Source organism: Leopardus geoffroyi, chromosome A1, assembly GCF_018350155.1.
Source record: "Leopardus geoffroyi isolate Oge1 chromosome A1, O.geoffroyi_Oge1_pat1.0, whole genome shotgun sequence".
NCBI classification, from domain to species: Eukaryota; Metazoa; Chordata; class Mammalia; order Carnivora; family Felidae; genus Leopardus; species Leopardus geoffroyi.
Window position 1 is genome coordinate 29,525,404 of NC_059326.1, and position 23,710 is coordinate 29,549,113.

Genomic DNA, 23,710 nt, shown 5'->3' on the forward strand with positions numbered 1-23,710 from the left:
TGTTGGATATTTCCCCTTGGTTTTAAATTCTCTTGTTCTCAGAAAATGCTCAGAAAAAGGGTTAATCTTGAGATCGCAGGTATTGACAGGTCTAGGTATGTGATCTGTTTGGCTGTTTTGCAAGGTGCTATAAATGCTGCCTGAGTGTAACCTGACACCAGGTAGGCCCAAGTGGCCAAGGATGGAAAGTGGAGAACAATGTGAAAGAACCAGAATTTCAGGTCTAGGCAGTGAGTAATTGCAGCCTGCCCTCAGAGTCCTGGAACTGTCCATCCGGGTGTCAGCAAAAAAGGCGAAAACATAGAGAAGTCATCCTGCTTGACTTGATCATATTGAGTGAGTGAATGAGTGTGAGAGTGTGTGTGTGTGTGTGTGTGTGTGTGTGTGTGTGTGTGTGAGAGAGAGAGAGAGAGAGAGAGAGAGAGATTACCTTAACATGGCTTGGGGTGAGGTGAACATATTCATGTTTCCATGCCCTGCTTTAGCTTTGCATATGTCGCTGGAAGCCTGACCCAGGCTTTCTATACAAAAAAACACCAATTTGTGCTTCATTTACATGAAAATAAAATTGTACTTTAGGAAAAGTTTTAGGTACTTCCGTTCCCCTTGCCTTCTCCCCAAGTTGGAATGAAAGATGCTTAAGGCAGGATAGCTATTTAGAAGATATTGGTGGTAATATATGTATATGGCACTTATATAGATTTCAAGGACATATTTCTAAACTTTTTCTAAATTTTCTTAAATTCTGTGAATGTTTGAAATAATATGAGAACCCTGAACGCAGTGGGGAATGATTTATTCCTCTTGTGACATTAATTTGTATTTTTGTTTTAACTTTTGTGTTGTGTGTACAGCACATGATTTAGACAGGGCTATAGAGTGAGATTTCTTTTACAATTGGTGCCCCCCCTTTTCTTTCTTTTCTTTTCTTTTCTTTTCTTTTCTTTTCTTTTCTTTTCTTTTCTTTTCTTTTCTTTTCTTTTCTTTCTTTCTTTCTTTCTTCCTTCCTTCCTTCCTTCCTTCCTTCCTTCCTTCCTTCCTTCCTTCCTTCTTTCTTTCTTTCTCACTCAGTAGGAACTGAGAGACCAACCACCCTTGTTTGAGGAAGTTCAAATCTGGGTCCTTAACTGTAACTACATTTTGGTGTATTTTTTAAATACTTTTTCCAGATTCACATTTTTAGAATTGTAAAGCTGTAGAAATACTGTATTCAAAGAACTAGCAAGCATAATGTCAGTTATTAACTCATAAAAATAGTTTAGAATAAATTTTAAGTGTGGTAGCTTTATAAAAAGCTTTATAAAAATGTTCTCACTTTTTAGGGTGAGTGAAGGTAAAACTAATATGATGGGAAAGAGCAATAAGAGTAAAACTTGAAGATTTAAAACAATGATAGAAAAGTCCACAAACTCCTCTACTTAAAGTTGTTCCGGTTAAAAATATGAACAAAAATGACTTACCATATATCAATAAGTTGTATGGAATAGTGTAGAGACCTTTGCTATAAATATTTGTGGCAGAGATTTCTTATTTTCCAGGTCTTTCTGCCAAAGAACAATACTGATGAAGTTCTATTAATGCAGATTTAGGGACATGAGTAGAGAATTGGGCTGGGAATTTGGGCCTCTTTTGCTTTCTTTTCCACTGTCTTTGTGACCTTGGACAAGTCAGATTTTGCTAGGCTCAAATTCTTTAGCTGGTCAATGAATGCATTGTTTTAGGTAATCCTTAGGTATTTTTCAGCTTTAAAATTGTGTGATTCCACTCTTTTTAGATTGAGAATGGGCAGGCCCTGGGACGATTGTACAGAACTTATCTTGGTACTGCTGATTTATTATTTTCATGTCTTCTGGAAGCTAATGTAAAACATTCTGTGTGTTAGAAAACACATGAAAAGCCCTGTCTTATATTACACAAAAATTCCAGCCATTACAGTATATGGGTTTATTGCTTGCTTCTCATTTTAATTTGCAGAGCTTTTTTCTTTTCTCTTATTCTATTTCATTTTTATTGTATTTCTTCTAAGCTAATGGTTTTTCCAAATATACTCACTTTTCTTATGATGGGTATGTCTGTTTGTTGAAAAGGGCCTTGTATTAGTTTACTACTTCATAAAAAATTCTTTCTTTTCAGATACTTGGCATCTGGCATTACTACAGAATTCCAATTCTTTAGATACTCATACATACATAAACATACAAGCACTGTCTGAATGTTTTATTAAAGGTAGTCATTCATGCACCCCATTGCTCTAAGCTAGTGAATTTTACCTCCTTGGGGCTAGAATGATTTAATCTGAAATGTTTTTGTCATTACTTTTATTTATTAATTTTCATTTTGAGTATATGAGTTAGTGACCTGGCACCTTCCAAAGGGTAGCAATGATGTGTTTTTAAATGCCATTATGAATTAATAGGTTTGTAGACTCTTGTGTTTAAAGCCCTTTCTAAGGAAACTTAACTTTGCATTCAATCAGGGATCAAGAAAGCAGGTGTGAGAAGTATTAACTGATTTTGACTGTCATGTTTTTAGAATACCTGAAATATTTTATAATAAATGAGACAAACTGAGTTGGTTGTAGTAGCTATCTATGTGGCTGAGGGTTTTGTGTTTACAATCAGTAAATTCATGTTGTTTGGAACAGGGGCATAATGGAACTCTGTGTTAAGGGAAGCTTGCCAGACAGGGTGAGGTCTTAGCCTAGAAGCAGCTGGATTTATCAGATAGGTGCCAAATTTTCAGGCACTGGAATAGAATTATACTTTTGTTGATAATGGGCTATAGTATTCTTTGTTGGAGTCTAGCAAATCTCTGTGGTCAAGGAGACTCCCAGGGAGTATGGAAATGAGACTTAAGGAGTAATCAGTTAAGTGGCATTCACCTGTTACATGTCCCTTGCATTGTACTGAGACAATAATGAAGCTGTTGTGTATGGAGCAAAACTCATGTGGCCAGCATTCTGTATATGGGTTTTGCATAGCATGTTTACAGCAACTCTAGATTTTGGTGTTACATTTTGTACCTGTTTCACAGAAAAGGGAGACTGACAGTAAGTAACTTGTCCAAGGTCACAGTACAGAAGATTCAAACTCAGGTGGTCCAACTCCACAGGTTTTAACTGCTCTTTTAACTGTTTTTGCTTGCTTTATTATTTGACTTTAAATCTGCAGCTTATTTTGGCGATAAGATACTAGGACTACCTTATTGTTGAGACCCTTCTGTGGTGTGTGTCTTCTTGGAGAATAAGAATATGATCCTGACCCAGTTGAAAGACATGAGAACCAACTTGGGGAGTTTTTACTATTTGGTGGATGTTCAACTAGATGACCTCTCAAAGTTGTGCAAATAAGTTAACTGTTTATGTCTATGTTAGATAAACAGTTTTCACATATATTTTTTCTTGGTATTTTATAAAGACTAAGTGACACTTTGAAAATGAAATAGGTTTGAGAATTACTTATGCAGTAGAATGTTCCTGAATATAATACATAGAGTTAACCAAAGACCTTATAATTTGTTAGGAGAGGGCAAAAAATGCTTTTTCTCCTCAGTCTGAGTACCCATGTCTTTTTCATACTAGTGCAACTTTGAGGAATAAAATAAGTTCAGTTTGGGACATGTTTTAGACACATTGACTTTGAGGGGGCACTGATGTGGACTTAAAAGTTGAGTGCGTGGATTTGGAGATGAGCTGAACTCAAGATGGAGACTTTTTTTTTTTTTCCAATTTGTTGTGTGTGTGTGTGTGTGTGTGTGTGTGTGTGTGTGTACACAATCTGTGTCAGGTAGATTTAGAGGGAAGGCTCTGTACTGTTGCTCTGGACAGAGTCCTGAATTGAGGTAAGGAATCTCATTGTACTTATGTGACACTTTCAGATTGTGAGACCTTGGGCACAGGGACTCAGTGTACTCATGAGAAACTGAATCATGGATCTAGATGTTCAGTCTCATCTGCTAACTGAAGAGATTTTGATGCAATGGGGTTTTCCTATTTAAGTATCTCTAACATGTACAGGTGATAACCTCTGTATCCAGAATCAGAAAATTTCTTCCCAAGACCTATCTTGGTGACATAGGCTATGCAACTACTGAGAAGAAGGAGTGGGAAAGAGAGAAGACAGGATCAGAGGCCTTATTAGGCCAATAAAATTATTCAGGAGCTTTTCTTACACATTTTTAGTTGATGAGCTTCTATATAGAAATGTACCAAAGCTACCTCACCAGAGTGAAGGTGTCTCCATCCCAACAAGTGGCCTAGTGATCATGGGCAGTCATTTCAGTTTTGGTTTATTATTCTTGGTTGTCAGTGTGTACCTGAAGGTGTGGGTATGTTGATTGCTTATACTTTTGAAAAACATTTATTAAAGCATAATAGTGTGGAAATGTTAGTAAGAAAAGGTACCTCATTGCAATGGAAAAGAAAGGAAACTTAAACTTTACACAGATGTGTTCACATTGGTCACTGGTAGAGTGTCACTTTGTATTTACAAATAAATGGATTTGGAGGGTTCCTGGGTGGCTCAGTCAGTTAAGCATCTGACTTCAGCTCAGGTCATGATCTCCCAGTTCCAGCTCCGCATTGGGCTCTGTGCAGACAGCTCAGAGCCTGGAGCCTGCTTCAGATTCTGTGCCTTCCTCTGTCTCTACCCCTCCTCCGCTCGCACTCTGTCTCTCTCTCTCAAAACTAAAAATAATAAACATTTAAAAAAACCCAAATAAATGGATTTGGAATAGGCCTTTTGGAATCTAACCTTTTACAGAGAAACTTTTGTTATCAGGAAACATCCCTTGATTCTGGTTACTTGACTTCTTACTGTGGTTTTTCAAGTTTGGGATAATGGTTTCCTCTTTATCAAAAGTACTACAATCATTCTTTATAAATAATATATGTAGACATAGTTTAAATATCTAATGAGGGGCGCCTGGGTGGCGCAGTCGGTTAAGCGTCCGACTTCAGCCAGGTCACGATCTCGCGGTCCGTGAGTTCGAGCCCCGCGTCGGGCTCTGGGCTGATGGCTCAGAGCCTGGAGCCTGTTTCCGATTCTGTGTCTCCCTCTCTCTCTGCCCCTCCCCCGTTCATGCTCTGTCTCTCTCTGTCCCAAAAATAAATAAAAACGTTGAAAAAAAAATTTAAAAAAAAAATTCCAACAGATTTAAAAAATAAATAAATAAATAAATAAATAAATAAATAAATATCTAATGATAGATTTTTAAGCAGTATCTGTCTTTAATATAATCCTTTTTACTATTTCTATGGGCACCCAGGTATGGTAGGTACAGAAGGAATTTTAGACAATGGTTATTCACCTAGAGAAGTTTTGCTCTATCTTGCTTCCTGGCATATTGCTTTAGATATCATAGACACTCAAAGATTTATTGACTTGAATTAGGGGGACATGATTTTCCCATGTGAGACAGTGTATAGTTAGTGCTAACATGACGGGCAATAAGTGTCATATTTCTGAAGGGAGCGATCCAGATAGGTGGAGGCCGAGAGGTTTGGGGGGTTTGTGAAACAAATGGAACTTGAGTATTGAAGACTGCGAGAGATGTGAATGGGTGCTGAGGTGAGAGCAGTATTCTGGAAATGGCGAATAAGTAGATTTTGAGCAGGGAGGCAAGAAGGAATGTAGTTTGTGTGGCGGACCATAAGAAGGCAAGCCCAGTGCAGAAGAATTAGGTTGGGTAGTAATTTAAGGGACAAGATTATAAGTAACATTTGACCAAAGCCACACGTGTGTCTTATGTTTATATGTCTGTCTGTGATCAATTTAGGTGAAAGCATTTTTTTCCCCTCCAGGTATGGTGAATTGCTCAAAAACGACCTGAATGTGCTAAAAATAAAAACGCTTTCCCAGTGTCGGGGTTGAACTCATTATTGAAAGAGGTGGGGTATAGAGTGGGTGTGGGGCACTGCTGGGTTAGAATTCAGTTTAGTGAGTAGAAGTATTACCTGAATTAAATTCTTAACCCTTACTTTATTTTGATTCCCAGTTAGGAAAATTACAGTTAGCCATGATGACCCCCAGAGTCCAGGGTATATATTGACTTTACTGAAATTAGGAAATTGAGTATCTGTTTCAGCTGGCACATGCTGTTTTCAGGGAAACTGATTCACCAGCTCAGCTTCATTCTCTAACTTGTCTCTTTAAAATTAAAATTGTAAGTGCTATTTCAAATGTTATTTAATGTGATTATTTTTATAATCTTTGTCTTTTCATATCACACAGTCATAATCCTATGATGCAGTATTTCATAAAATTGTGATAAACTTAAAATGTTTTCCTTTTGTTAATAGTGGTAGCTTTTTTTTTTAAGTAGGCAAACATCATTGGCAGGCACTTTTTAAGCATTTCTCCCTCCACTGAAATTGTTTTCACTCTTAAGTTGCGTTTCTGTTTTTCTGCTATTGTAAAGTGCAGTTCTTTGCATGTTCTAATTTGCCATGACGTGGTCAAGTGCCGTTTCCTTCCTGTTGCTTGCAAGCCTGTGCTAGAGATAAGGATACATTTCAGTGCATTAAAAAAGAAGCCACTGAAGACAGGCTTAAGCATGGTAAAACATTCTTCTTAACAGAAACCTTTCAAAAGAACAGAAAAAGTGGACTTTAATTTCTGCTTATTTTTAAAGGCTTTTAAAATAGTGCTTACTGAATTTTAAATGTATGAGACAGACTTTAAATTCTTATATATATTAAGTATAACAGGGACACTGTATGAATGTTTCTGCTAGGGCAAAAATATACAGATGAAATTACTCATGGAGGAACAATTCCTGTGTGGTTTGCTGGGTTACTGGCAAGAAGGAAATTGTTTATATGTCCTTTATTGCAGTTACAAACCTAGTTATTGCTGTGTGGACTTTTTTTTTTTTTTTTTTTTTTTTTTAAGTATTCGGCACTTTAACTGTAGTTTAACTGGGGGGAGGGGAGAATGGCTTCACTTTCAGAAATGAGAGGTGATTTTATCTTAGCAAGAATGAAATCTTCAAAGAAAATATATATCTAACTTAAGAAAAAAAAAGCCTGTATTCATCAGTCATGTTGATTTTGTTTAAAAACATTAACAAAAAATACTTTGGAGACACTGCCCTTGGTACTAATTGTTAATTCTGAATGGGCACGATTACTTTTTCATAACTAACTTAAGCTTTTGTTTTTCAGGCCAAGAAGTTCTAAAGAAGAAAAATTTCAGAAAAATTGCCTCTGTTTGAGTGGAATATCAGTGAACCAAGGAAACCTGTAGTGCCGTCCTGAAAGAAAACCTGGTCTACAGTAACTTAACAGACTTAGCTGAGGGTTTTTTACCCAAATTGGTCACTGGATTCTGCTGCCTCATACTTGAACCTGCTTGGAATTTTTCTCATGTGGATCTAAGGGGAATGTTTTATTATGGCTGCTGTTGTCCAACAGAACGACCTAGTGTTTGAATTTGCTAGTAACGTCATGGAGGATGAACAACAGGTATGAGACCCAGAGACCCAGAGGAAATTGGATTTTAATAAATTTATTGTTACGGTTCTTCCATTTGAGACAGAAAATTATTTACTTTAAAAGACCATAGGAGAAACCTTATTAATGTAAAAATGTAGATGTTAAAATTTTGGAGGCAATTGTGATGTTTTAAGTATTAGTTAATTTGTTGAGAAATAATTTAATCCTTAGTTTTGGTGTGGAGCATGGAAGTAGTAATTTTGTTTTTTTTTTTTTTTTTAATGAGACTTTAAATAAAATACCTTAAGTAATTATTTCAAAGTAGTTTGAAAAGTTTCTAGAGGACATAACAACAAGACATGTACATTTTTTTTTTTTTTTGTAATATAGGACTGGTGGTTGTAATAGTTGCTTAGTTAGTATTTGTAATCCTGGGCTGTTTTTTAAGTGGAAGGAAAGATGTTAGTAGTCCCATAATCATACATCACTTCAGTGCAAAGCACGTGATTCTGAGGAAGTCCCTTCGCTTCTCTAGATCCAGATTGCATCATCTGTTGAATGAAGGGATTAAACTGAATAATTTCAAACTGGCTTTCACTTAGTTTATGTTCAGTGATGTTCAAATTACTGTTTCTAGAATGTGAAGAAGATCCAAGAGGCATTGAGAAAAGGATCTAAGTTAATTCTAGTCTCCCTGCCCTGCCTCACCTCCCACTGCAGGGTGGGGGAGATGCTAGGGGTTCTTGGGACTTTATATTTTACTTTGTTTCAAACAGGTTATGTAGGAATTTAATTAAGACATGATGTGAGAGAGATGCTGTGTTAGACTCACTATACTGGCAAAAATATTTTGAGGACCTGCAGGTTTAAAATATGCCCAGTAAGTTGATTTAGATACTGAAAAAAGCCTAATCCCAAATATTTCACATTAATTGGCCAATTATAATGTATCATACTTTTAATCTAGAAACATAGTTACTACAGGTAATAAAATTGATTCTTACTTTTGACAGGGAATTATAATTTTTTTGCTGTTTGTATTGTCTATTGAGGTGACAGATCTAAAAATTTATAAATAACCTATAAAAGAGAATTTGGATTGAGGTGCCTTAAAATCCAGACGAGCTTTGGTTAGGAAGGGAAAAAGTTTGAGGGAGAGGATTGCTTGGTCCCAATTAAAAATGTATTAATAGTTACATGGAAAATTACTCATGAGAAACTGAATCATTGATCTAGATGTTCAGTCTCATCTTTTACCTACCAAAAAAATTTTGATGCAGTGGGGCTCTCTTATTTATTTCCAATATGTATGGGTGGTACCTGTGGATCTGGAACTGGAAAATTTCTTCCCAAGACCATCTTGGTGCCATAGGCTATGCAACTACTGAGAAGAAGGAGTAGAAAAGAGAGAAGACGGAGTGTCAGAGGCCTAATTAGGCCAATAAAATCATTCAAGAGCTTTCTTACACATTTTTAGTTTATGAGTTTCTAAATAGAAATGAACAAAAACTACCTCACCCCCAAATTATGAAATACTCTGTTTATATTTTCTTCTGTTTTATGTGTTTAACTCCCCAGTACATATGGAATATATTTTTTTAATAGAATGTGAGGTATAGGGATCTGACAACTATTTTCTCCCACGAGTGAGGATGTTGACCTTTCAGATTTATTGAATATTTTATGATTTCCACACTAAGAGTGCCACCTCTCTTATATACTAAATTACCACATAATACTTTAGTTTTGACCTTTCTGGTGTATTTTATTATTTTATTCCATTTAACTGTTTTGTATTATGCCAATACCACATTACTTTCATTAGTATCATTTTATAGATTTGACATCTGATAAGATATTCCCCCTCCCCTGCCTAAAAATATTGGTATAGAGTTTTGAATGAATTTTAGAATTAACTCCTTAAGTTACATAAAACTCTGTTGGGATTGTAACTTTTCAAAGTTATACAATATTTGTATCTTTTATTTTTCAAAAAAAAATTTTTTGTAATGTTTATTCTTGAGAGAGAGACAGATGGAGACAGAGTGTGGGTGGAGGAGGGTCAAAGAGAGAGGGAGACACAGAATCTGAAGCAGGCTCCAGGCTCTGAGCTGTCAGCACAGAGCCTGACGCGGGGCTCATAGTCAGAAACTGAGATCATGACCTGAGCTGAAGTCAAACGCTTAACCGACTGAGCCACCCAGGTGCCCCAAATATTTGTATCTTTTAAAACAATTGTTTTATGATCCTATATTGGTTTGGTTGATTCTTTATAAAATCACTGTTTGAAGGCACCAGATTAGAAGACATTTCCTGTTTTGAGTTATGGTCTGTGGTTATAAATGTCATCTAAAGCAACTGACACCGTTAATGTCTGGTTGCCACCACCTTGATCATTTTTCCTTGTATGATACTCTTTTCACAATTGCTTGGGGGGCTGGTAATGTTGGAAAGGAAACACCAACATTGTTGGTTCTGACGAGCCACTTTTAAAAGTCTTTTCTTGCTATCTGTTCCAAACTGTGAATATTTGTAGCAGAGAGTGAAGCACTTCTGTGGGAGAGCCAACACCATCAGTGCTGAATTGCAGTATGTACTTTTATTTGGAGGTGCCTTGATTTGACCTTATTAAACAGGTGTGTTTGCCTGGGGAATTTATGAGAATAAGAAATCTGAAGGTTGTGGATACAAGTTTCTAAAGAGAAAAACTTGACTTATAGGCTCAAATAATCCAGAAGTTAATTTAATGAAAAACAGTTGATAGTTTAATGCATTTTATAATTTTGACATGTCATTACATTTTATACTTTTTCAGTTGTTGGTTCTAAAAGTAGAACCTAATAAATCATAGTTATTTATACTTAACAGACTTAGCTCACTAGGGAGAAGCTTGGTGACATGCATGGGAAAGTGAAACAAATATTTTTGTAGAATCCTATCACAATATAAGAAGGTGGTCTTAACAACATTCCTTCTTTGGGTATAAATTGGTTTGCTCTGAATATTGATTCCTTGACGCTAAATGATAAAAAGTGCCTTGCTGCCTTTTTAACAAGATACCCAGTAATTCTCCATGCAGTGTTTGAGAAACACGGCATTGCAACTTTGGGAAACCTTCACTGTGAAAGTTACATTAGAACTGGATCTTGTAGAAAGATCCAGTTTATCCAACAAATGAATGAGCAGAAGTGTTCTGGAACAGTAGAAAGTACTGAAACTTTTAACGGATTCCTTGACTACATAATCAGTCTAACCACCTTAATTTATGGTTAGAAGCTTTTCATAGTGTAACTGTTTCATGTTTTTTTGTTTCTTGTACTATGTTAATTTTGTCAGCCTACTGTATAATGTCCAGTGCTTTCCTGCTTGATCTCCCACATTCATACCTGCTGCCTATTGAAGTTCTAATCTCTTTCAAAATCTTAGGACAAAACCTGCTTATTCTAGAAATTTATCCTAAAATTATTCCTTCAGGAATTAACAAATTTTATCCTGTCATTTCTATATCACTTACTGTCATTGTTCTACTGTTTGCCACATTACATTTTCATATGTACATTATCACATCAGAAGACTTTTGAATGAGAGGTAATGTTCCCCAAACTCTCTTGACTACAGTATATATATTTTCTAGGACCCTATTTATCCACATTTTCAGTGCATGGGCAGTTTTGCCATATCAGCACAATTGTAAGACCAGAAAGAAATCCTCATGGAGTCTTTTTTCTGTTATGTATTTAGAACTGTTCTGTTGTATGTGTTTAGTCAACACCATGTCAAATAACTTTCAAAACTTATCACTGAAATTATAAATAAGTAAATATCCATACAGAGTTTTTCTATTTATTTACTTATTTATTTAGAGCATGAACAGGGGAGAGGAGCAGAGGGAGAGAGAGAGAAGGAATCTTAACCAGGCTCCACACTTAGTGAAGAGCCTGATGCAGAACTCAATCTCATAATCCTGGGATCATTACCTGAGCCCAAATCAGGAGTCAGACACTCAACCGACTAAGCCACTCAGTTGCCCCCATATAGATTTTTCTGTTTCTCAGGAGACTCCTTCAAGTTACAAAGGGAGTTTTTGACATGTATCTTTTTAAATTTACTTAAAAAAATTTTTTTAGTTTTTTTTTAAATGTTTATTTTTGAGACAGAAACAGAGTGTGAGCGGGGGAGGGGTAGAGAGAGAGAGAGGGAGACAGAGAATCAGAAGCAGACTCCAGGCTCTAAGCTGTCAGCACAGAGCCTGATGTGGGGCTCGAACTCCCAAACCGTGAGATCATGACCTGAAACTAAGTCAGACGCTTAACCGACTGAGCCACCCAGGCAGTCCCTCCAACTCCCTCCCCCCATTTTTTTAATGTTTATTCATTTTTGAAAGAGACACAGCATGGACAGGGGAGCGGCAGAGAGGGAGACACAGAATCCAAAGCAGGCTCCAGGCTCTAGGCTCTGAGCTGTCAGCACAGAGCCCAGAGTTAGAGGCCCAGCTCATGAACTGTGAGATCATGACTTGAGCTAAAGTTAGATGCGTAACCTACTGAGCTACCTAGGCGCCCCATTGACATGGTTGTATCTTGAGAATGAGGTTGTATTTTGTAGAGAATATAGATCACACCAACGGGCCATTTTTAAGGAATTGTGTTAGGAAAAATTCTGTTAGGTCAGGGATTAAGTGTACCTTAAAATTAAAATAGAAGGGATGAGTTGAAGTGTTCTATGTGTAACTTATTCAGCACCAGCACCAGGAGGACAAGAAGTTGGGATGGTGATAACTAACCTGTACATGGACATAAGGAATTTTATTTACATGTAATTCCAGGTTATATAGATGAATCTACCTGTTCTTGTGGCCTTCTTTTGTAGTCTTGGCAGATCAGACTTATCAGACCCATTAAAAGCTTAACCTTCTGTACAACTAACACCAGAGGTTGCTTGTTTCTTTTGTGTACATTTGGAACCCTCATCAAAGGAGTTCTGCCACAGAGCCCATAGTATAAGTCTGCTTACATTTTGGAAAGTCTGACTTTGAATCACCCTGAGGCACTCTTCAGGTTATGTGAAGGGACAAACCTTCCTATGATCTAGTGTTTGACCAGGCTTATCTCCCTGCCAACTATTAGGAAGCTGATGGTTATTATGAAGGAGAAGTAGGTGAGGGCAGTAGGAGATTATTATTACTCTCTTTCGCAATTTTCCCTTAACTGTCCCCCCAGTGATTTCATCAGGCCCCATGACAAGGTCTTTAAAATGAATATGGATGAGTGGCCCGAGCCTGAGTCCTGGCCTCTCATGTTCCTTCTCAAATAGCATGAACTTCACCACCCACTCCGACTTCTCCTCCAACTATTGGTCCCAGGGCTCCATGCTGTCGCCCAACCACTTGGTCCTGCCAGTCAGCATTGCGGATGCCAGAGTCTATGCAGGCACCAGGGGCTCAGCCTCTCAGATCTCTGTGTTCTGCTCCACCAGCTAATAGGGTGGTGGGGGGCCCAGGCCTGGCCACCAGGATGGCTAGGGGTCTGGCAGGCATAGGGGGCATCCTCAGGAAGAAGGAGACCATGCAAGACCTGAGTGACCACCTGGCCTCCTGCCTGGAGGAGGTGAGGAGCCTCAAGGCTGATAATCAGTGATTGGAGTTCAAAATCTGGGAACACCTGGAGAGGAAGGGACCCCAGGTCAGAGACTGGGGGCAATACTTTTAACAGCATTTTGCTGAGGGCGCAGATCTTTGCAAAATCTATGGACAGTGCCTGCATCATTCTGCATATTGACAGTGCCCATCTTGTTGCTGGCGACTTCAGAGTCCATATGAGATGGAGCTGGCCATGTGCCATTCTGTGGAGAATGCTCTCCCTGAGCTCCACAGAATCATTGATGACAGCCGTGTCACTTGACTGAAGCTGGAGGTAAGAGATCAAGGCTCTCAAGGAGCTGTTCCTCATGAAAAAGAAACCATGAGGAGGAAGTAAGGGGTCCAAAAAACCAAAGTGTCAACTCTGGGTTGACCGTGGAGTCGGATGCCCCCAAATCTCAGGACCTCAGCAAGATCATGGGAGGCATCCAAGCCCTATGACAAGCTGGCTCAGAAGAACCAAGAGGAGCTGGACAAGTACTGGTTCCAGCAGATTGAGGAGAGCCCCACAGTGGCCACCTCATAGACCACTGAGATAGGAACAGCTGAGATGACCCTCCCAGAGCTGAGTACTTGGAGATCAACCTGGACTTGATGAGAAACCTGAAGGCCAGCTTGGAGAATAGCCTGGGGGAGGTGGAGGCCCACTACATGATGCAGATGGAGCAACTCAGTGGGGTCCTGCTGCACCGGGAGTCAGAGCTGTCACAGACCTGGACAGAGGGGCAGCACCAGACCTAGGAGCATGAGGCCTTGCTGAGTATCAAGGTCAAGCTGGAGGCTGAGATCACCGCCTACCATCACCTGCTGGAAGACAGGGAGGATTTCAGTCTCGGTGACACCCTGGACAGCAGTAGCTCCTTGCACATTGTCCAGAAGACCACCACACGCAGGATTATGGATGGCAGAGTGGTGTCTGAGACCAATGACACTGAAGTTCTGAGGTGTTGAGGCAGCAGAATAGAAGCAGGTTACCCTTTGGGGAGCAGGAGACCAATTAAAAGAGGTGAAAAATGAATATGGGTGAGGTCGTCGCATAGGATAGGATATGGACTAGAAGAGTTCCAGAAACATCCAGTGATAAACTTTAGTAATTAGTGTTTACTGACCATTTTGTCCTGTGCATTGTGTTATGTACTTTACAGGGATTATCCTATTTGACAATCTTATGAAGTAGGTACTTTAATTCCTACTATCCAGAAGAGTCAATTGAGGCTTAGAGAGGGGAAGCAACTGACTTGGAATGATAAAACTGGGAACTGTCACCCAGCTTGTGCCTTGAATAATGTCAGCCACCAATGCATGCAAGTAGTTAAAAAGTGGTTTTAAATGTGGAAGAATTATACTTTGCATTTAGAAAGAAAATTTGCAAAAAGAAAATGTTATGTATTCTAGTTAATCTGTTAATGTAATTGAGGTTGATAGTCTTTGTGACCTGATAGACCTGAGTACTACCTTTAAAAAAAAAAAAAAAAATGGCAGCTTTATTGAGATGTAATTTACATACCGTACAATTCACCTATTTAAACTGTGCAATTCAACGATTTTTACTATGTAAATAGAGTTTTGCATCCATCACCATAGTCAATATTGGAACATTTTTGTTATCCCCAAAAGAAACCTGTACCCATTAGCAGTCATGTCCCATTCTCCCGGATTCCCACACTGTGGCAGCCACTAGTCTACTTTTTGTCTCTATAGATTTGCCTGTCGTGGGACATTTTGTATACATTGAATGTGGTATGCACAAGAGACCATGCAGTATGTGGTCTCTTGTGACTAACTTCTTTTACTTAAACAATGTGTCCAAGGTTCACCCATGTTGTAGCATGTATCAGTACTTCATTCTTTTTATTGCTAAATAATATTCCATTGTCTGGGTATATCACTTTGTACTTATCCATTCTGTATATTTTTCAAAAAAATGCTTTTTTTTTTTTTTTTTTTTTTTTAAAGTTCGTGTTGGTCAGTTTTTTGTTGGGGGTGGCATTGGCCATCTCCCTTCTCCCAGAAAGTGCTCAGTCACCTAGAGCAGCCTTGCTGGGTGAATAAGAAAATTAGTACCTCTTTGATGTAGCTCAGTTTAGCCACATGATCTTGAAAATTTTGCCTCCTTTCGTTTTACTTAGCATGTAACACATAAAGGGAAGGATAAGTCATTATGTGAACAGATAGGGTTACTGGCCTTTTTTTTTGCCCCCTAAGCCAAAGTCACTTTCAACATTATTTTGAGAATAATGATGAAGATAATGTCCTTTGATTTACTAAAGTAAAAAGAAAACCGGTCATGAATGATTTGTTAGAGTGTGAATTTAACAAAGTGATGTCCTTAAATAATGTTCATAAATCTGATATGCTGAATGTTAAAGATGTTAGAATATGGGCAAAATTTTTGGGTTTTGTTTTGTTTTGTTTTTGATACAGTAACCAAAATTCTCAGTATTAGGGCAGTTCTATCTTTTTGGAAAGAAGAATTATGTTGTAATGACTAGTAATACATTTGTGAGCTTACCTGTTTCATCTGTTCTCACCTATTGAGACATTGAGAAAAAGAGCACTGAGCATGTGAGGAGGGATTCGGGAATTTACCTGGAGTTGTAGGGATTGGAGTGTGAGGAAAGAATTTTCCTCTCCTGAAAGGTGATATTTTAGGTGACAGTTTAAAGATTTGTTATATTTTTATGGTTTTATTTGACTCTGCACTTCTCTCATTCCACTTTATTTTCTGGTATGGAAAAAACAAAGAGTATTTAGGAAAAACTGCGATTTACCTTTAGGAAAGCAACTACAGGGAAGCTCAAGTAACTGGCACTTCCTCTCCCCTCCCCTGCCCCAACGCGTGAGCACATTCAGAAATAATTTGGTATTGAAGATTTACCTGGGAAATGATTTATTGAAAAGTGACTCGTTTATGTGCATTAAGATCAACTGCCTGCAACTTCAGTATAATATTGAATTCTGCAGATTGGTAATTCCTGTCAATTACGAATCTGTGACATGTAGCAGAGTATCAGCCTGGGAACCAGGAGCCACCACTTACTAGACGTGTGACTTCAGACAAGTTTTTAAATTTCTCTGAGCTTTGATTTCCTTCACCAAAAATGAAAGAATTACCTCCCAAGGTTATGAGTATTCAGTGTTTATGTAAAGTATTTAACAAAAGCCTAGTGGTCAATAAATGTGGCAGTTGCTGTTGTGAATGACCTGAATTAAATTAAAAAAAAGTATTAAAAGTTTGTGTGTACCACTGCATACTCTGTTAATTGTTTGGGATAAATTAGGTAATGAAGTCAATTTTTATAATTTGAATATCATTTAGACAAATTCATTCAGCTTTTTTTTCCCCCCTTATTTTTTCTTTGCTGGCTTTGTTCTAGAATAAGCCAACAAATTTATCACTCAGGATTTGAAAAATCTGGCAGATTAATTCTGTGGGGGAGCACTGTCCTTTAACATTAAAGCATGTTAAGTTTCTTTGAATATAGTTTGACCGGGAGTTGTTCAGTTTTTTTGGAGTGACTCTAATTTCTTTTATTGCCTAGGATTGGCTAGTGTCACTTTTCCATTCTGGAAAAGGCTTTGTAGCTAAACTGTCTGTATTCAGGAATGTCTGCCTCATTTTATTCTATGATTCATACATATTTATATAAGATTCTTGTCAAAGTCCCATCTTTTAGAAGTAGGAATTGCCTCCTTAATTATGATTTTAAATTTTTTGAGTTATGTAGAATCTGCATGGTTAAAACCTCAATCTGATAGTGACCGCTAAGGTATTATCTAGTTGGCTTGTAACTAAACATTTAAACCTGGTTAAAATTTAGCATACTTCCCCAAATTTACGTTTCTCCCACCCCCCACATACCCTTAACCTACCAATGTATTGAACTTTTAAAGTGAGCACTCTAATAGGAAAACCAAGTTTGTTTTCAGTGACCATTTTACTTTTCGAGATGCATGGCCAAGTAAGTTGTAATTTATCCTGGCTGAGAAAAGGAAAAATCTGGGCAAAGACTAAAGGCAGCCAATAGTCACAAAAGACCTAAACTGGGATTAGAGTTAGCCAAATCAACTCCATAGGGATTTACAGTGGAATTTTGAACATTATCTAATAGGGGAATTCTGGAGAAAAGACCATTTTACTTAGACCTCACTATTTTTTATGGTGCCGTGCAAGAGAGAAGCTAAGCTTCTTCAGAAACACTCATCTCTGCTGGGGCCAACAGAAATAAAACATACATACATATATATAAGCTTTAACTGAGATGAAACTTTTGTTAGACCATAATCTACTTATCGGATCCTGTACTCTTAGAGTCTATCCTAATGGTTAATCTTGTGGACTTCGGAGTTAGATTGTCTGGGTTCAGGTTTCAGTTCTGCCTCTTCCTAGCTGGTTGCCCGATGTCAATAAAACTGCATAGTGCTGTGGGGATTGACAGGGATAAGCCATATAAAGTACTTAACGTAGTAGCTGCTTCACCACCACCACCACGTTAGGAATACCACTTAATTTTAATTTTATTCTGTTATATTGATCATTTTATTGAACTCTCGAAGACAGATTGGAAGAGAACTTTTTACATAGCACTGTAGTGAGTTTCTTTTTAATCAGATTAAGAAAGCGCTTTGCTTATGTTAATTTCCAGAGATTTGAATATTTTTTCTCTTATACCAAGCCACTGGCTACAGTGTAATATCTGCATCATGATGTTTATAAAAAATCCACAATCTATAAAAACCTAGGATATTGAAGAAAGAGAGCCATTGGGAAGTGAAGGGACTGACAGAAGCCTATATATTCAGTTGTGTGCCCTGCTGCTGCTTTGCAAGTTGATTTCCATGCCAGAAATACACTGCCTGCTCTAGTCTTGAGTGAAGTGTAAAAATATTTCCTAACATTTTGTGGAGCACTTTATAGTTTACAGTGTCTATTTCATATACACTTTGATTCCCACAAATGATTCTGTGACAGAGTTAATATTTCTTTACATTTCCTATTGTATTCTCTCACATTTATTACTGGATAGCTAGAATAACTATATTAGAATCTTACAATAGATTCCTAGGGCAGAGTTGCAAAGGCATTCAGGGCACTGTTCAAAATTACGTAGCCTATTTACTAAAGATATCTGGATCCCAGTTCTGATTTAATAACATTGTTTGAGAGTATCAGTGGGTAATTGGTCTTATTAGCTGTTTATTGACTCACCAATTTTGACAGTACTTGGTTTCTTTATATTTCTGTTAAGACATAATGCAGAACAAATGTCCTTAAAGATGTGTGTGTGTGTGTGTGTGTGTGTGTGTGTGTGTGTGTGTATACAATGGAAACACAATGGAATATTACTCAACCATCAGAAAAAAAGAAATCTTGCCATTTGCAATGACATAGGTGGAACTAGAGTGTATGATGCTAAGTGAAATAAGTCAGTCTGAGAAAGACAAATACAATATGATTTCACGCATGTACAATTTAAGAAACAAAACAGATGAACATGTGTGTGTGTGGGGGGGGGGGAAACAGAAACAAACCATAAGAGACTCTTAATGATAGAGAACAAACTGAGGGTTGATGGAGGCAGGTGGGTGGGGGATGGGCTGGATAGGTGATGGCGATTAAGGAGGGCACCTGTGATGAATCACTGAATTCTCCTGAAACCAATATGAAACTATATGTTAAGTAATTAGAATTTAAATAAAAATTTGAAAAAGAAAAAACACAGAACTGTATGGGGATTTGATGTATCATTTGAGCTAGTGCATTGAAGTATTTCTAAGTTTTTAGAAAGGTAGTAATGAATATTTGGTGTTTTGTTTAAAATGAAAATGCACTAGAAACAATGAAAAAAAAGCCCTGAGGAAATTGCCAGGGAATAATTGCCACATGCATAAAACTGGTAGTCCCAAAGAGTTTCATGGGTAAGTTATTTTAAACTTTAATGAATCATTTAAATAGTTTCAGTTCAGAGAGAGAAGTTTCCTAAGTCATTTTTACAAAGTCAACATAACACTGATACCAAAACCTGGAGGAATGTGTGCACATACACATTAGTAGGCTAATCCCAAAATGGATACATATTTTAATATAATAGCTAATATTTATTGTCTCTTACATTTGCCGGATCCTGTGGGCAATATGCATTTTTTCCTTTTTAATTGATCTTATTAAATTATATAATATTGGTTAAAAAAACAGAATTCTTACAAGTTTATCCAAAGGTTACTCCTAAAAGATGGAATATTATCTCCATGTGAGGTTCCTTTATTCTGTGAGGCTTGATAATTAATCACACACTTTTCTTTACATACTTGAGGAGGTAGGGTCCACAGTGGTGTCTAAAAAGCCATCTGAGATTTTTATTTTTATTTTTTTAAGTTTATTTATTTAAGTAATCTCTACACCCAACATAGGGTTCAAAATCACAGCCCTGAGATCAAGAGTCGCTTGTTTTTCCAACTGAGCCTCCAGCCAGGCACCTCACCATCTGAGATTTTTTTGAAATGAGACTCCTGAGCATCAGCTAAAACACTGTATCTATAATTTATAAAAGAAAGACAAGTGATTCTCCAGACTAGAAAGTCCAGATCAATAAACCTGTTTCTCTAGATTTTCTTTAAAAAATAACGTTTTTGTTCCTTCAACTTCCAAAGAGTCTATTTTGAATGATCTACTTTTCAACTGGTTTTTGGTTGTGTCACACTTGGATGCAGTTGACTTAAAAATGTTTTACTTCTTGCTTTTTCTTCTAATTATTTTATTTTTAGTCATTCTGACTAGTGCAGGATATTTTCTCTAGAGGATGGGTCAACACAAAATGAACAAAATTTCTTTTAGAATTTCTAGAAGAAAGGAAGAAAGTATTATTCGAGCCCAAGTTAGGACAGCTGCCTGGGATACACAGTCTTCACAAAGCAGAGAGTGCTCTCACATATTTTCTTTCGATCCTCAGCATAATAACCCTGTATGGTGTGGCAACTATTGTTATCCTTATTTTATGAATAAGGAAACCGCCTGTAAAGAGAAATCTCCTAGAGGTTGAATGAGGAAATGAATGTTGCCCAGAAACACCACTGTAGAATGTGACAGTGCCTGCATTGGAATTGAGTCTTTTTGATTGAGAAAGGCCAAACTCTTAACCTTAAGAGAGAAAAAAGAACCCTGAAGGAAAAAGAGAATCTGGAAGAATATTAAGTAAAACCTCTTTTATAGCGATTATAAATAAGTAAAATTTTCACATTCTCCCAAATACATTTGCATACTAAAAATTTTAAACACTAGATTCATGTACTACACTCTAGTAAGGAAAACTATATTTAGACCAATGTGTTGGGCAGTGTGTACTATAGGTACATAAATTTTTCTGCCTGTTTGCTAAAACTCTTTTTCATTTTCTTTTAAAATAAAGACGGATAAGCTCGTGTAATGGGGAGCTTGAGTTAATCAACAGAAGTATTCTTATTTGCAGATAATGAAGCTGTTTTAATGACAGGGTTTTTAAAGTGTGCAGAGAATTTGGCTGTGAAGAAGCCTTCACAGGACTTTATGCTGAGCCTTGGAGATGTATTGCACAATTCTGGCTTGTTTTGTGTAATAGATCAATTCCTAAAATCATTCAAAATGTATTGGTAACAGTGGTAGTTATTAGGGAGGGGAACTATATGGAAAAGGGACAATATTTTAAACTCTTGGAATACAAATGTGTTCATGTATTACTCTATTCCCCAAAATACATCTTTTTAAAAATCTATTAAGTTTTTTATTTTTATTTAAGTTTTTATTGTTGAGAGAGAAAGAGAGTACAAGCAGGGGAGTGGCAGAGAGAGAGAGACAGGGAAACACATAATCTGAAGCAGGGTCCAGGCTCTGAGCCATCAGTGCAGAGCCTGATGCAGAGCTCAAACTCACTAACCGTAAGATCATGCGTGACGTGAGCTGAAGTCGGATAGCTAACTGACTGAGCTGCCCAGGCACCCCAAAAATCTATTAATTTTTTTTTTAAATGCACCATGGGAACTTGTTTAAAGGAATTTTAATTTAAATTCATTTTGTTCACCACTCACCCTAATTATATCTATCTAGATGTGCCATGTCTAGAGGTTTCCTTTAATTTTATGGTTTATAAAAGGGAATAAAATATCGCCATAGTGTTTGTTTGATCTGGTTCAAGTCTCCTCTCCCTGCAAATGCTCTGCCTTACCTCTGTCTCAAAGTAATGGTCAGAGAGAACTGGAGACATTTTAAAGTTCTATTTCTTCTATCAGATTGACCTCTGCTTTTTAGACTTTTTATTGAAGTGTTACATAAACAAAAAATATGCACAAATCGTTAAATGTATAGTTTGATAAATTGTCACAAAGTAAACATGTATGTTTCAGCTTTTGCTTTACCTTGAAGCTTAAATGGTTGTTGCTGAGATGAGATGGTTGTGTTCACTACTTTTCTGGTTGCATTCATTACTTTCCTGAAAGGGCTATTCTTATTCAAATAAAACAAAAACAAAAAACCATGCCTGTTAATGTAAGATTATAGTAAGCCAAGTTTTCCCCCCAAGTTTTATTGAGATGTAATTTATATATAACATTTTTAAGTGTACAATGTGATGATTTGATATACATATATAAGTTAGCCAAGTTTTTTTTTTTTCAACGTTTATTTATTTTTGGGACAGAGAGAGACAGAGCATGAACGGGGGAGGGGCAGAGAGAGAGGGAGACACAGAATCGGAAACAGGCTCCAGGCTCTGAGCCATCAGCCCAGAGCCTGACGCGGGGCTCGAACCCACGGACGGCGAGATCGTGACCTGGCTGAAGTCGGACGCTTAACCGACTGCGCCACCCAGGCGCCCCTAAGTTAGCCAAGTTTTAAGAGTGTTTATTTCTATCTAAATCCAGTATTGAAGTACTTAATCATCCAGTTATTTTGTTGAACGGTTACTCTATGCCATGCAGTATAACAAATGATATATTTACATGTTCTTGAATTCTTACAACAACTCTAGAAGTTATTCTCATTTTTGATACACACGAAAACTAAAACTAGAGAGGCTGAAAATTTTGATGGAGTTCAAACACCCAGGGCATGGTACAGTTTGGCCTTAAATAGGATCATTCTAACTCTAGAGCTTGAGCACTTACTGTTGCATCCTGTTTTCACCAGGTGTGTTTCTAGTGCATTTGCTGCATGGCAAATATTGTCTGATTGTGTCCTGATAGACTGAGGTATTGGGTTTTTGTTTTTGTGTTTTGGTTTTTTAAATCATAGGTGAAGGAAATACTTTCAAAGCTGTGGCTTCATAGGATGAAGCTTTGGGGCAGCATTCTGGTTTGAAGAGAAGGCACAGGAGTGTGTCTTAAAGATGTGTTTTCATGGCAAATGAACTGTGTTTGTGTGTTTATTGGAGTGGCCTCCGAGTGAAGAAGCTGTTGAAGATTACTGCTCGAGTGAGGCCCACCCCACTCTTGGTTTTGGCTTGTTTTGAGGCAAAGTGATAGTAAAAACTACTTGAAAATGTGCTCATTTTGCACCTATCTTAAAAACGAGTATGTACGTTGGGGAAGTTTTGAAAGACTGTTTTTAACTTGCTTTTCTTTCAGGAAAACATTTGATAGCTGTTTCATTTTAAGCTATTTCATAGAGGATCTGGGCAGGATGTTTCACAACAACCGCGTACCAGATTGAGCTCTGCTGTCAGGGAAGCTTGACAAACAAGTTATTTGAAAGTTCTTTTGTCTTTTTGTATCCAAAGACTTGTTGAATTAGCTTTACTTCATATGGTTGGAATAATGGTCCATACTTTCTTAAATATCCTCCTAGGGCCTTGGGTTGTGGTATATTGAGGGAAAAGCAAGCCTGGTGAGAGTAACATTGCTGTTTACAGATTGGTCACTTCCCTCCTCTTTTCAACTTGATGGTATTGCCACATATGTCATCAGCCACAACAAATGGCAAGTCCATAGTGGACAGTGTTGAAATTTGGGGAACTCTCCTTCCTGCCAAAAGTTGGTTTGATTTTTATTATGGATGCTAAAAAAATTTGTTGAAGTTTCGCTTTCAACACATGTGTTTAATTTACCTGAAATTAATAGAAAGGAAAACTGGTATGTATTTTTCATTCCAGAGTTGTTAAGACACTCAATAAAGTCACACAACAGTTGAAAGCTTATCAGTGCAGTTTAATTTGCTCATAGAAACTGAGGCTTTGAAAACTCTGATCTTTGACAGAGTGTAATAATCCCAAGAAGTCTTCCATCTCTCTTCCCACCCATCATTTTGTGATTTGTTTTGGTTCTGTTACAAAAACAAATGGGAAAACAGTCTGCAAGTGCCAAAACATGTCATAATAAAGTAATACAACTTTGTTGTTTTGGATTACTAGTATGTCAGACATTGGCGTAAATCAAGTTGACTCAGGTTAGGGGATGCAGTTTTGAATTTTGTAATTCTTTAGAGCAGTGTTCTAAACCCTGCATGCACATTAGAACCACACAAGGAAATTTAATAACATGCCTTGGTCACATCCCCAGACGTTCTGATTTGTTTGCTCCCACGTAGGGTCAGGTATTGATATTTTTAGGTGTTTCCCAGTGAATATCAGTGTTGATATCCACTGGTAGAGTTGACTGAGGTTCCCTGATTCAGT

At 37.4% G+C, this 23,710-nt stretch overlaps 1 protein-coding gene and 1 pseudogene across 8 annotated transcripts in view; both read left to right on the plus strand.

The window, feature by feature from the left end:
* Positions 1–23,710, plus strand: part of ELF1 (E74 like ETS transcription factor 1) — a 108,851-nt gene that overhangs the window by 48,573 nt on the left and 36,568 nt on the right. For 7 of the 8 annotated variants that reach the window (XM_045478143.1, XM_045478176.1, XM_045478193.1 and 4 more), the window contains one exon: positions 7,163–7,462. In XM_045478143.1, the coding sequence (XP_045334099.1) occupies positions 7,391–7,462 (72 nt within the window). In that variant the 5' untranslated portion in view covers positions 7,163–7,390. Of the gene's footprint in view, positions 1–6,494; positions 6,556–7,162; positions 7,463–23,710 lie in introns of those variants that run through there. The other variant, XM_045478161.1, reaches the window with a different exon arrangement.
* LOC123598206 lies at positions 11,906–14,598 on the plus strand (annotated as a pseudogene).